The sequence below is a fragment of the Pseudonaja textilis genome, chromosome 2 (assembly GCF_049901715.1).
Source record: "Pseudonaja textilis isolate UNSWEBS1 chromosome 2, rPseTex1.2, whole genome shotgun sequence".
NCBI classification, from domain to species: domain Eukaryota; kingdom Metazoa; phylum Chordata; class Lepidosauria; order Squamata; family Elapidae; genus Pseudonaja; species Pseudonaja textilis.
The window spans coordinates 99,393,824-99,408,500 of record NC_141991.1 but is presented as its reverse complement, the minus strand read 5'-3'; the positions used below and the strand labels follow the sequence as shown (position 1 = coordinate 99,408,500).

The following is a 14,677-nucleotide window of genomic DNA, read 5'->3' as shown; positions in this document are numbered from 1 at the left end:
AACCTGTCTTTTATTAGAAAAAGCAATGGCAACTGGATGCATTTTGTTAGAATTTCCATATCAAAACTGGAAATTGATGGCACAGGGCAGCCTTGCCCAATCTGCATGTGCTATATGTGCTGGACTACAATTCAGATCACTCCAGTGAATGTGACTAAACTGGTTGGGAAAACATTTATAGGTTAACATATCAAACAAGCAAGTTGTCTTTCCATATTTTTAATTACCAGCTAGCCAGGAAAAAACTCATCCGTAAGTGCTACTTGAGTTGAAGAAATTAGTAGATGAAACTTTTTACAACATAAAGCTAAATACTAATCAAAACATTATTAAGGAGATATAGACATCTCCAGAAGCTGATTCAAATGAGAGTACGTGTGTTTTTGGTGTTCGGTGTAAATAATCTAGAATTAGTTTCACCTTCATGTTTCTCCCCAAGTCAGTAATCCTTTAAAATCAATATTTAATGCAATATGTTATATACATATTACTTTATAATGTACTTAATATATTAGTATATTAGCAACTGTATATAATTTATAAACAAACAAACATATTAGGCGGCATGCTCTCTCTTATTTCACTGATAAGGGTGTACAATCAAAAAAGATTGGAGATTTTTGTACGAGGTTCTATAAAGTTTGAAACTGCACATAGTGATATGTCCCAAAGTTGCTTTTTCAAGAGGCAACTGGATTTTCTGGTTGTTGTTGTTTTTTCAAGACATTTTGCTTCTCATCCAAGAAACTTCTTCAGCTCTGAAGAAATTGAAGAAGCTTTTTGGATGAGAAGTGAAACAGAAGGAAAAGCAGAAAGTCCAGTTGCCTCTGGAAAAAGCATCTTTGGGTCAACCATGACCTGGATGACTCCATAGATACATAGTGATATGGTAGCTCATATCTGCTCTAGCAAGCAGTGCAAATTCCAGTTGTTCCGGGTGGGATCCAGAAGAGAGTGGAAACGAAGATATTGCAGCAATAGCAATTTTTTTTAGGATTCACAGATATTGAATTTATCAACTCTTTCTATTAGCTTCTATTAAATAAATACGTTTAAGCTGGTCTATCTTAGGAACAATCCCACCACAGTATTTTTCCTACTTTAAAGCCTCCATTAGGTATATTTCACATTCATCCCTCAGGATAAACATACAAGACCTGAGGACATGTTTAGGACAGCTGCCTGCTTGAGAACTGGTATGAAAAAGCTGACTTTGAAAGAAACATTTTAGAGAATGCCCTTTGGATGGATGACAAAATCCTTACTTGTTAATAATACCTGGTTTTGCCTCCTCTCTTGTTTTTACCAGTTGTTTTTGATATGTTCTGATGTTTAATAAATAAACATGAAACTATATTTTTGCTAAATGTCTATGGAGATCCTCAGTCATCTAGGACATGATTGTCCCAAAGATACTTTTTAAAGAGGCAACTAGACTTTCTGTTTTTTCTTTGAAGACATTTCACTTCTCATCCAAGAAGCTTCTTCAGCTCAAGAGCTGAAGAAGTTTCTTGGATGAGGAGCCAAATGTCTATATTTTTGCTTCCATACTAAGTTAGGTGCCAGGGTTCCAGCAATTGCCCTAAGAGTAGGTGTGCATTGAGTAGGAGTGCCTCCTCTGATTTGGATATAAGAACTGATTAACAATGTGCTGAATCATAATGCAAGATAAATCCTTCCCCAGCTAGTTGTGCCTAGCATATATGTGCTACCTCCAGGTTAAGAGATGCCTTCGATACCCATTCCCTGGGGAGAAACAAGGCAATATGTGGACCTTGTATCCTGCTCAGGAATTTCCCTCAAAAGTTGGTTGGCTATAATACACTGGAGAGCCCTTTGATCTGACCAACAAAGCTGTTCTACAAGAAACAGTTTAGGCATGAGTATTTACTGATGTGATTCACACATTGGTTTGTTTAAAGTCAATAAAGTTTGTTTCTCAGTTGATATAATACCGGTAAGTAATAAGGTAAAGCTTTCAAGCCACAAGATCAGCTTCATAGGATCTGTTAAGTCAAAATGAAGCTTGCTTACTATTTATTCTCACATTTATACAGCTGCCATCTATTGAAAGAATAAGGAAAACACAATACAATTATCAAAACATATTAAAGCAAAGAAGACTACAGTGAGACCCCAATAAAACTCACATCAAGCAACCCAAACCAGCTCAATTAATATCCTGGCTCAGTGCATGGAAGAAAAGCCAGGTCTTCATTCTTTTTCTGAAGTTCAGTAGGTTTGGGGCTGTCTATATCTTTGGTGGAGATTTTTCTTTAAGGCAGGCTCCATATGGATTGTGGGATGGTCTAGTCAAAAACAGGTTCTTTATGTATAATAGCTATGAGGTAGATTTGCTAGCCTGTGGCATTTAAAGTATTATTAAGGCCACTGGTTGCTTGCAAGAATCAGGCTCACCACCATTTTAAATTGTTGCAGTCTGACTCCAAAATCTGGCTCAAAAGTTCCAAAGCTGCAAATAATGGTATGGCTACTAACCTCTCATACCTACAGTTTTAAAATTGCATTTAAAATTAAAAACCTTTAGGTTTTAAAAGCTGGATTTAAAATGGTAGCTTGGCATTTGAAGCTCTGTGCTTATTTTTCCAACATTCAGGCTAATGAATTTGATGGTTCAGATGCCCCAATATGCGGGGCTAGGATTATAATCTCAATTACCCAACACAGTATGAAAAAAACGCTACTTCTCAGCAATGCAACGATGAAATGTCAACTGCCCCTGCTTTCCGGAGACATAGGAAGCATTCTTAAAAGGGAGTTTTGTGATGAAGCCTCCTTCAAGGGCTCTCTCAGGCTGCCTCTGTATTGCATTGAGATGCACAGCCGTTCTACTGCCATTCATGATGGAAATTTGCCCTTTAAATGCTTTGGACACCTCTCCTTCTTTTCTCTCTACCATAACATTTTGATGCACAAAATTGCACTTATCAAATGCCTGCCTCTGATGTATTGATCAGAGAAATGGCAACCTTTTTCAGTACTGAGTTTCAGCTATAGTACTTCCATTTGACAAGATTCAGACAAGGCTCAGGGCCCATAACACTGCTAATATGCCACATGATCTGAAAATTTAAGCCACATACCCCCACCCAAACTGCTAACTTGGTTTCTTATTATTCTTATGAGGTCAGAAATATAAACTGGCAACATAATCATACAGATCGCTAAAATCCTGAAGCATCAAAAAGTGCCATTCAACTGACTCATGGGCCAAACATTTGCTGGAACAGTTCTGTTTTGGCTTGGTATTGGAATAGCTGTAAATTTTCTACCTTTGGGAGGAGAGCCCTGCAAAAAATAGGGGTCACACCAAACTTCCCAATGAGAGGACCCACACAGGCTGTCTATAGATGACCAATCAGGATGGGCAGATTCAATTTTAGCAAGTTATGGCACTACCTTATATAGGTCTAGCTTCTAGATCATTTCCAAAAGCAGCACAGAGAGCACTGTTGTAGTTTAGCTATAGACTAGAAGAGACCAGTGCTAGGAAGCAATGTAAAAAGCAATTGTAGCAGAACAAGAACAACAAAGGAGGAAAAAAGTAGTGAGTGAGTTTTTACGGCAGGGGGTTAGGGTTAGGGTATGTTAATACATATATACACATGGAGTCATTAGTTTTACAGCTGGAAGAGTTCTCACAAAAAGTAGCCCAAGCTCTTCCTTGCCACAATAAATGATATGGCAAATGATGTTCAAGGTCATTTTGAGGGCATCCCCTCATGTTTTCTTAGTCACCTTGAATAAAACTGATCTGGCATTGGTGCTTTTTACACACTCAAACCTGTGTGAGTAAAAATGACATTCAGTTTCGCTTCTATTAATGTTACAGTACTTCTCTTTCCCCCTCCCCCCGCCTCTCTCTATTTCCTTTCTAAATCCATCATAAAACCAACTGAAAATAAATTTGGTTTTCATGCACAATCATTCATCTCTGGCATATTTGACAACTGCAAATATCCCAGCTTTTCATTTTGGTTTTATTAGTGAAGACAAAGCACAAACTTACACAACCCCTTCTCTACAAAAACTGACACTTGCTATTTTTCCTGTTATGGATTAAGATTAATCCATTTCATTGTAGTTTATCTTTCAGCACCTACAAAATCACTGTGGGAAAAAAATAATGTTTTCCAAACATGGGACATACTTCAAGAGTCTCAGTTGGAGTGCTAGCAAGTAGCCCCGTGCAATGAGAGGCAAGTTTTCAAGGGTGTATTACCCTTCGATGGAAAGTAAAATGAAAAGTCATTTAGGGACTTATTTCATGTTTTCTTCATCAATTACCAGGAGTCCACAACCTAGAATGGGAGTCTTGGTGAGTGATTTATGTTGCAGATTAGAACTGTCAGTCTCAACCTGGGGGAAGAGCCACTTTCAAAGTTCAGATCAATACAACAGCATTTGAAAAGATCTTCTATATCTAGAGTGGAGATGAAAGGTTGCCAGGCATCTTTAGATCTTTAAACTGCTCTTATCTTCATTACTTAAAGGCCTCATGTTGCAAGCTGCAAAATGCTTAGGAATTCAGCACACCTGTCACTTTTGCCATAATAAAATGGACTTCAGTGGGTCTCAAGACCTCCAAGCCCATTATTTTTATAGATGCAAAGGCTCTTATAAGACGCCATGTTCTTGGCAAAGATGATAGTGGACAGGCAAATGGGATGGATAATGGGGAATCATTGTAGGTTTTTTTTATAGGGACTGGATTAGGAAATGTCTCATTTTTCTTTGTTCTTTTAACATTTCCTAACTCTGTGTTATTGTTGTGAGCGTATGGTGGCTCTTGAAGGTTGCGGTGGAAGACTTTAAAGTAGGACATTGAGGGTAGAGGGATTTGAATCAGTGTAGGAATGAAGAGATAGCATGGGATAACCTGCAAAGCATGCAAAAAGCTTATAAAACTTTTAGACACCTTTTGCTCAGCTCAGGTACAACAGCTAGATGAACACACTAGCCATTCAAATGTTGAAGTGCTGCCTGGATAGCCAAACATTTAAAGAAACATGTATAAATCAGCTGTGTTCAAGGCAATTAGCTGAACAATTGGAAAGACTATAAAAGATCTAAAACAGTAGCAGACTTTTGAAGCAGACATTTGGTCAACTTTGTTTGCAAGAGCCAACTAAATAATTGAAGGAATGAAGCTTGTAACCTGTAGATCTCAGGACTCTCTTAAAGAACCAAGCCGCTCTTCTAACTAGTGCCCAAGGGAACATAAGGAAAGAAGCCCCACTTAATGTTGGCTGTAGGTTATCCATAAAATCCTTTTTTTCAAAATTTGTGAAATTTAGCTCCTTCAAATGCCCAATCACCATCGCTTGTAAACAATTAATCAAATTCAGTGAGAAGAGCATGACCACATGCTTGAAGAAGAGAAAAAAGGAGAGTGACTCTAAGACTCATTAAACCATAGGGCTAGCTAGGCAGAATTTCCAAGGCAAATTGTGTAATAGGATCCCCTGCTTTATTAAGTAAACGTGAGTGTTATTCAGTGTAACAAAACCAGCAATGAACAAGCCCCCGACGGGAAGGGAGGTGAGGAAAGAACTGTTCCTGTTCCAAAACATTTTTGATCGTACACATAAAAAACTTTTGGAAAGCAACATTGAGTCCATCTGTTCAGCTTCCAGAAGATTTAGCTTGGAAGCATTGGAAATCATTATGCTGTGGCTATTTTGGCATTCTGGATAGAGTTGTAAACAGCCTCAAATAATTGAGATTATCTCTCCTCCCCTTTCCTCCCCCCCCCCCCACCCCCTTGATATTGCTATTTGGTATCTTCTTCAGCCACATCCTGAGATTAATTTTATCGCTGGAAAATGAAAAGCTCTATTAATCTTTTATTTCCTTAACTGAGTTTCCCCGAAGACAACGTTGGGCTCTGCTCAGAATCTGTGTGGCTGCACATTAGCCATTGTTTTCTCTGGCTGGCTCCAAGCAGCATGCTTCTATTAGCAAAATTATATAATTAAATTCAAGAAGATGCTGGAGGATTGGCTACCGTTTTTAACTGTTTTATTGCTATCAGCACGCTTGGAATTAGCCCATCAAAATACTCTAGTGGGTGGCAAGAAAGCAGAATATGCTGTGTGGGTATCCTGGGGAGTTTTGTTTAAAAGGAAAGTTGAAATAGATTTAAAAGAAGTGAGCTTTTTAAAATCAATTTTATTATATTTTAATGAAATATACAGAGTAACAAAAAAGAACAGATTTTTTAAAGGGGGCTTGGGATGAAAGGGGGAGAAAAGTTTAAAAGTGACAAGTTATATTCAGAGAAAATCCACAAAATTGCATTTAAGAAAAAAGAGGCTTCTATCATAGAAACCTATGAACAGATAATCCTCAACTTACAACCTGTGGTTTAGCAATAATTTGAAGTTCCAGTGGACCTACCTGAGACGTACTTATGACCTAGATTCAAAGTTCCTACAGTTGGTTCCCCCATGGTCAAGTGACCGTACTTCAGGGGCTCAGCAACCAGGCTGCATTTACAGTGATTTGTAGCATCACACAGTCATGTGACCACATTTTACAATGGTCTGGTCAAAAAATGGCATTTACTTCCAGTTGTTGACAAAACCAACCCATAGCAAACCGTGGAGTTCCTTAATAACCATGACAATCACTTAACAATGGTGACGGTTGCTTTTCAACCACCATGTCCATTTCACCTCCACCACAAAAAGATCATAAAATTGAATTGGTCCCATGGCTCGCCCAATTTATAAATGTCACAAGTGAAGTCTGTTATGGGTAGGCTACATTATGGTGATAACTCAAGGATAACCTATGTCTGTATTATTCTAAGAAGTAACCAAAGTCAGGATATTAAAAAGCTATTACGGCCACCACAGACTCAACTACAAGAGTATTAACTTTTATAAATGTATTAAAACTAATTTATACCACAGGGATGCACTGAACAATAATATAAGATGTTCATAACATCTTCTTGATGTTGAATAACATAAGAAAAAATAACATCAAAGTACTGCATATTATCTTTTAGGTTATAGGCAGATTCCAAAAGGGTTGCTATTTCCTCACTGTACTGTAGACATTCTTGTTGTTGTGTTCCACTGGAAGGAAGGAAGCTTGGCACTTAAACTTGAAGATATAATATCCCTGGAACTTCAGGTAGTGCTGTGGTTTTATGACGAACAGAATTAGTTGGGGAAAATTACATGGTCTGTGAGTGATGTTTTCATAAAATATAAACTAGTAGCTTGGAGATTACTCCTTGATATTATGCTGCTTTGATCCAGATATCAACTATTACCCCAATATTTCTTTCTTGAACCCAATGGTTGTTATGTTTTTGGCCTGCAGGTTTCAGACTTCAGTTGGAAAGTAGAGTATTTTTTAAAATTCATTATTAAACTTGTATGTTGCTCACTAGAAGTGACCTTTTTTTCCCCTTCTGTTAACATGAAAATTAATCTAACCTTCTATGGCACGCCCTGCCTCTTACTGCCATATTGAAAATATCTGGCTATGTCGATGCAACCTAGTCTAATATATCTTATGGTGTCTGAATAATAAAAACTGGCCTTTTATCAAAGAAATATAGGTCTGTACCTTCCCATCCCCTCCTTGCCAAAACATCACAACTTTATTCACAATCTCATCATCAATTGATTTCGCAGTTCCAAAATGTGTAATTCTGACATGGGCATCCCTAGACAACATTTTTTGATTCAGCTGCATCTTTTGCAGGGTCATAGTAGTTCCCATGGATGAAAGTTAAATCCAACTGTTCTGAGAGCCAGTTAATCTGTTCAAGCCAACAGCATGTGTGATTCAAGCAACTCCTTTTCTGATTGTACTGCAAAAGGATGGGTAACAGGAGATGCAGAACCTTTTAAACAAGGTCATCACAGTGGATGTTAGCCCCACTGTCCTGTTTCATCAGAAATGAAAGGACAAATCATTCTTACCTCATCCTATCCTTCTTTTGTTATACACATAACCTCACTTACTTTTTATTTCTAATGGTTTTTTTCACACTTTCCTTACACTCACAGCTTGAGAAAGTAAAGTGCTGCAGACTAAAACAATGTACGTGCTTCAGATCTCATTGACACTAAAGTAAACAAGAAACTTTTGATTACAAGATAATTTGAACCTATGTCTTCCATAACAACTAACTAGAGGCACTGTAATGGAAAAAGTAGAATACTTGCCTGCATCTTAGCTTATCGTGATGTTTTTGTGCTGAATATTGTTAAATTTATCTTCTTTATCTTTTGTTGGAGATCTACATGTAAGATATCTATGGAGATTCTCATTCATCCAGGTCATGGTTGTCCCAAAGGTGCTTTTTCAAGAGGCAACTGGGCTTTCTGGTTTTTCTTTGAAGATGTTCTGCTTCTCATCCAAGAATCTTCTTGAGCTGTTCTTGGATGAGAAGCGAATCTTCTTCAAAGAAAAAACAGAAAGTCCAATTGTCTCTTGAAAAAAGGACCTCTGGGACTACATGTAAGATACATATACCTAGAAAGACTTTTCACTTGGAAACCTGACATTTCTATCTCAAGAGAACATGTGAGGTTAGCTAAGGTATCTGGCTTACCCACATTGATTTCCTCTGTATTACTTGGTTTAGGACCAAGCAATTGGTGCATTTAACATAGACCATGAGATTTTGAAATCAGAAGATACAATCAATGGCAATGATTCAGCCCATATGATTAGCCATATTTAGATAGAACTTGTCTGTGTACTTCAGGATGTGATATTAGGGAAAGAGGCAGCTGTTTTAAAACAAGAGCTACAGTCACACCTCTGTTCACCCCAAAGCATGTGTTTGCCAGTTGACCCCCCAGACTTCAGCTTGTGAATCTTTCACTAATTGTTGCTTAAGGTCATGTACCAATGCCAAAATCTTTTCTTATCCCTAGTCCATAGTTAAGGCTGGCTTGCTTTCAATTTGTGTTATTGTTATTGTTGTTTTTCCTGGAATGATAGAATGGACAGGTGGATATGGAAATAATTCTTCTCTTGATGCACGTTTTGCTTTTATTATATGGGCTGATGCTTGGTTGGTGACAGAGCTGATAATACAGTGGGAGGTTGTTCCTGTTGGCTGCTTTTGACAGGCTGCACACTACAAGTGTACAGACAGCATGCACAATGCCCTCAAAAGAAAAGGGATGACATGTACACCCAGTTGAGAGTCAGGTTGTATAATAGGACACGCTGCATGAGCTGTCAACAGTGAAATCATTCCTCCTGTCAGCAAATATTGGATCACTGCAGCACTTGGGGTAATTGGTGATATATCCAATGAGCAACAGCTTTCTGGTAAAGCAGGAAGAGAAAGATTTTTTTTTTTTTTTTTTGCTGTACTAAGATGTCATCCTTCCCATAGAGGTAGGATGACAGAGGACGTCTGGGTTTGTATTATTATCTTAATCCTTGCACTGGTTTATCACAATTAACTAAAGTGATGATGATGACCATCGTCATTCTGTTTTTTACTTCTTCCTAAGATTTACATGAACATAATTACATCAGCAGACTGCCGTATTTCAGTAGTTGCCGGAGATCAGCAGAGTGGTAGAAACTTCCCACAAAAATAGTAAACTTACGCTCACACTGCAGATGAAGTAGTAAAAGGTGGATAAACTTACTATACCAATCACTGTCAAAACTCATTTCTTCCATCATCCAGCTTGTCCATAGACAAAGTAGGGGAAATATTTGGTGGATGTTTTTCCACCAGCAGGCAAATCTACTAATTGCTGCAATAACTTTCCACCTAGTAAACTGTTAGAATGATAAAACTCACTGACTCATTAATGAGGCAGCATGCAGACCACCTACTGTATGTAGACAGAGAAAAATTATGCTGACCTACAGTACTTTGTACCACCTCAGGGACTGGAGGAAAGCACATTAAAGCAGCTGCTTGGATGGCCCTTTGAATGGGAAGTGTTGCATAGAACCAAATACCTACCAATTGGCTTAATAGAAACTACAGCTGCCCAAAGCAGTATTAAGCTAAACAGGATTGGAAGTTAGAATCAAACAAATGGCTGATAGGAGATCAGCTTTCTTTTCCTAAAAAAAAAACTTTGGATGAAAAAGCTGCAGTGTATGATAAAGAGCATAAGAATTCTCCTTTCCTCTCAGATCCATGGCCTGGATCCAGATTTGGTTTCTTAGAAGAAGAAGAAGAAATTGAATAGGAGAATCACCTAGGTCTCCTTCTAATATTACTTTTTTTAAATAAAGTTTTATTTGGGTTTTCACACATACAAAATACAAGTAAAACATCTTTTTTGAAAATAGCATGGTCCCGGGTTGACCTTCTTTATACAGACACAAAACTCAATTTCATGCTCCTTTTTATATTCTATCCCATATCTTATACCATTTTACATTTTCTATATAGTTTTTCCCCTCTTTTAATTTTCTCAATTTTATTTTGATTATCTCATCTCAATTCAAACCATTATATTTATACTTTTGTCTGTTCTGTTTCAATTTCATATTATCTTTTCTCATTGAACAAATTTTCTCCTGTAGTTACTAATTGGAGTATGACACCTTTATATCTTTTAATTACATCCATTACATCCATTCAACTCTTATTTAAACTTCAATATATACCTTAAGTTTATGACCTTCAATATAATACATAATACATAACTTCCAATCGAATTCTGCTTGGCACATTCTTATAATACACACTATATTCTTTTTTAAAAAAAAAGAAAGAAAGAAAGATTGTAAATATATGTAATTATAAACCCTCATTCCATTCCAGTTCAGTTCTATCATTAATAATCATTAAAATCTTAACATCTTTAACACTGCTTTTCAATTAAATATCATACTTCTTTAAAAACACATATAATCTCCATAATTAATTTTCCCTTATTTCTCTTCACATATGTTTTATAAATCATTAAATATACCTTTTGTTACATTTATTTATTGACAAGCATTCCACTGAATTACGATAGCTATTTTATCAGACATTTCAATCATACATTGTTTCATATTTTCTAAAATTATTTCTGCTTCTAATATAACCATACTATCTTATGTACCTTTGCAGAATCCCTCTTTCCATTAAGTTTTCACCCATTATCTCTAAATAGGCCCTGTTTCTCTATATTTTGCTTCTGTCCTTTATAACTTCTTTTCCTTTCTTTCTTCCCTCTCATCTTCTCCCTCCCCTTTTTACCCCCTTGTCTCTCTAGTTCTAATTCTCTCTTCTGCATTTTCCTCTTCTGTTGCTTTCTGATTTTATACTTATTTTTCACTCTATTTTTTTTTGGGGAGTTGATTTTCCCAGTCTTAAACTTTCCATTCTCTTTCCCCCTTTCCTTTTTTTCCCCATCTAAGATTACTTGTTCATTAAAGGAGGCTTCTTCTTTGTTGCAATCTTCTTGTTCTGCAGGCATTTCTTGTTGTTTCTCATAATTCCAAATCTCCATTTCTAAAAACTGAAATACAAAGCCAAAAGAACCTCTCCCTTCTTATGCATCTTCTATGTACTTTTTAAGTTCCATTTTCAGTTCTTCTAAAAGTGGAACCATTTTAAACAGTTTTAAACAACCACCCGATTGATTTTAGTCATTCAAAACAATAATCAAGAATCCAGAAATCATCAAGTAATCCAGATAGTCCCGAGTTATATCTTCTTATTTCGTTTTCGACTTTCTCTTCCTGGGGTTTTTGTTGCAATATTTCAGTTAGAATGTATCTTTTGGAAGTCTTGTTGAGATTTTGCTGTAAGTTCTTTTTTAGTTCCAGGCAGTCTTGTCCCTTCCAGATCCTACCCTTTTATTCTTTTTCTCTCCTTTCCTGTTTTCAAAAGCTTTTAATTATCGAGAAATCTTTATTATCCCTTTGACTTTTTATTTTCAGCATTAAATGCCTGTTGATGTCAAAGTGGTTTTTTTCCAATTTCTTGCTTAAGTCTCTTAGCTGTCAGTATAGGAAAACCAAATCTTTTCCCTTTTCTCTCTCCTTCGCAGCTTAGAAATCTTCTTAGGGAAAAATGTTATTGTTTTTTTTTAATAGTTTCAATTCCAGGGTACCTTATTTATCGCTTTTGCTGTTTGACCCGGTCAACCAAAACTTTCATTTCTTATCTTCGCACATTCTTTTCCGGTCGAGTTCTTCTTTGAGGTGGCCATTTCTGACCACTGCTGCAACCGCCTTTGGGAAAGAGAGTAATGGCCAGCTGGGGAGGAGAGATGAGGCTCTCCTCAACCCTGCTGGCAGTCTCCCCCCTCTTCACCACCTCTACGGGGTGGCTTAGCCCCAAAACCAGCTGGCTCGGAGCGCTCCAGCGGCGCGCACGGATCAAAGCCTCGCAGAGACGAGGCTTCGGTCTGTTGCTGAAGAAGCTCAAACCGGAAGTCCTTGTAATATTACTTTGATCCTGATTGCTTTGTGAATATCTAGAACCACTTCATCATTCATGACTAGAACTGCTGACCTTGCTAAATATTTTAGGGTGGTTCAATGCTAAACTGCTCATTCTGACCTGGGGCAATGAGCAATAAACGGGCAAATACACATCAATATGAGTAAAGAAGTGGAAACATTTCACCTTCAAAGATGAATTGCTGTATTTTGTACATTGCCTTGAGAAAGAATCTGTAGGCAATGGTTTATAAATATTTAAACAAATAAATTAAAACACTGGGAGATATTGATTTAGAGAGAAAGACAACTAAGAAAAGATTTTGATAAGAGTTCATAAAATGATGGAAAAATATGTTCCAGTTGTCCCATTCTATTCTTGTTTAATCCAATGTTGGGCAATAACAGATCTTCACATAGCCAATTGTGTAAGTTGTGTCATTTGCTACTACAAGATGTACTGAGGGGCACCAACGTGGACAGCTTTGTGTGAGATTATTCCTCAAATTCATGAGGAATAATGGCTACCAATGACTATTCTTTACAATGACTATTGTCTGCAGTATCAGATATGGTAGAGCTCTGTGTACCAATTAAATAGGAAATAGATTTATGAAAATAATGAAATTGTTTGGTTTACATAGCTATTTTCCTCCCATCCATTTGTGGCAGTTCCAAAGGTGAGATGCCTACTTCTTCCTATGTGCATTCAGGAGGCCCTCAATGACTATATTGATATGTGCTTCAGCCTTCAGATCAGGTTCAGAAGGTAATGTTTGGGAAATGAGGTCCAGCATCATTGTCATCTTCCAGAGGTCATCTGTGACTTTAATAAGATGCACTACTGATATGCTAACACATTCATCTTTAGTATCCTTTCTAGAGTCTAAAAAGGCAGCCAATACTCCTAAACGCTATCTAGATTTAACCACATGCAGATAAAGGTAAGATTGAATCCCAGTAGGACGAATTTGCTGTTGGTCAGTAGAAAGTCTGTTAGAGAATGAGATTCAATTTATTCCAGAAATGGTTGCACTGTGTTCAACTCTTGTTGGATTTTCAAGAGGGAGTTGACAAGGAATTTGCAGTATTGGCTGTGTCTAACCAGGAGGTAGCACCTTGGAGAAAAAGCTGGATCCACATATTAAACCTCTGCTGTTACTATATCCTGAAAAACAGTTGGATAACTCAGCCATCCTACTAATCTGCTGGAGCAGGAACATGCCTTTGCTGCTGGTCTCAACCCAATATCCATGTATTGAACACACATATATAAAGGGAAATAAATACAGCCAGGCTCCTTTGTGTTCCCTACTATCTCACTCTTTCTGGATCTGTCCTTGGGGAAGGCAGTCTGAAGAGCACAACCATGTTTCTCTCTCCTAAATGTGTACAATGCATGCTGAATTTTAAAAGCCCTGAAACATACTAGCTTACATGCTCAGTGCCAAAAATTTGTGTCACAATTGCCTCTGATTATCCAATTTATAATCTCAGTACAACGGGTTCATTAATATGTTTCTCTAGCAATTGAGATTTTGAGAGGCCAACATGAAAGACACTTCCCCTTTGTTAAGCATTTTCTTCCCCTTAATCATGCAGAAATTTCCCATGAATAATGTGAGATATAATTATTACCTGCAGCTCTGTTGAGCCTCCATAAGCTGCTCCTTAAAAGGCATTTTCTTTTTATTGAATTTCAGGTGACCAAGAGCAAAATTATAACCACCTGCTAATAGGTACTGCAAACCAGACACCGTCACATGGTAAGACAATAAGCGAGAGATGATGAAAGTTACCAATGCTGTAACTTCTCCCTGTCTGCCAGTTATCCTTTGCTGGTGAATTGTTAAACCAATGTCAATAGAATATTTTATGAAACAATTCTTGTAAAAGAAATATTTATTCTATTGATGGTATTGCATGACAAGTCATATTGTTAACAATGAGAAAATAAAAACCTAGTTACTTATATCCAGCAAACAGAACTATATCTAGAATCATGTACCTTTCCTGCTTCTCATCTGCCACTACTGTCTGCCTTGGTTTATAAAGACAGATGCAGTGACTTGCTTAGATAGGACAGAGTTTAATCATCACTGCATATCAATATTATGCTGATGGCACTTACTAAATGCAATCATAGCAAATTCATCCTCCAATATAGCTACTATGGTTACTGAGTGTAGAAAAATGCAAAATATCAGCTAGATTCATCTCCTTCCTCAATGAATTCTCATATAATCTATACTGCATTTTGAAATTT

The 14,677-nt window shown here is 37.1% G+C and overlaps 1 protein-coding gene across 1 annotated transcript in view; it reads left to right on the top strand.

The window, feature by feature from the left end:
- SHISA6 (shisa family member 6) overlaps positions 1-14,677 on the top strand; it is a 344,994-nt gene that overhangs the window by 306,358 nt on the left and 23,959 nt on the right. Inside the window, exon 5 of the mRNA XM_026696204.2 lies at positions 14,115-14,177. Coding sequence (XP_026551989.1) covers positions 14,115-14,177 — 63 coding nt within the window. The remainder of the gene's footprint in view (positions 1-14,114; positions 14,178-14,677) is intronic.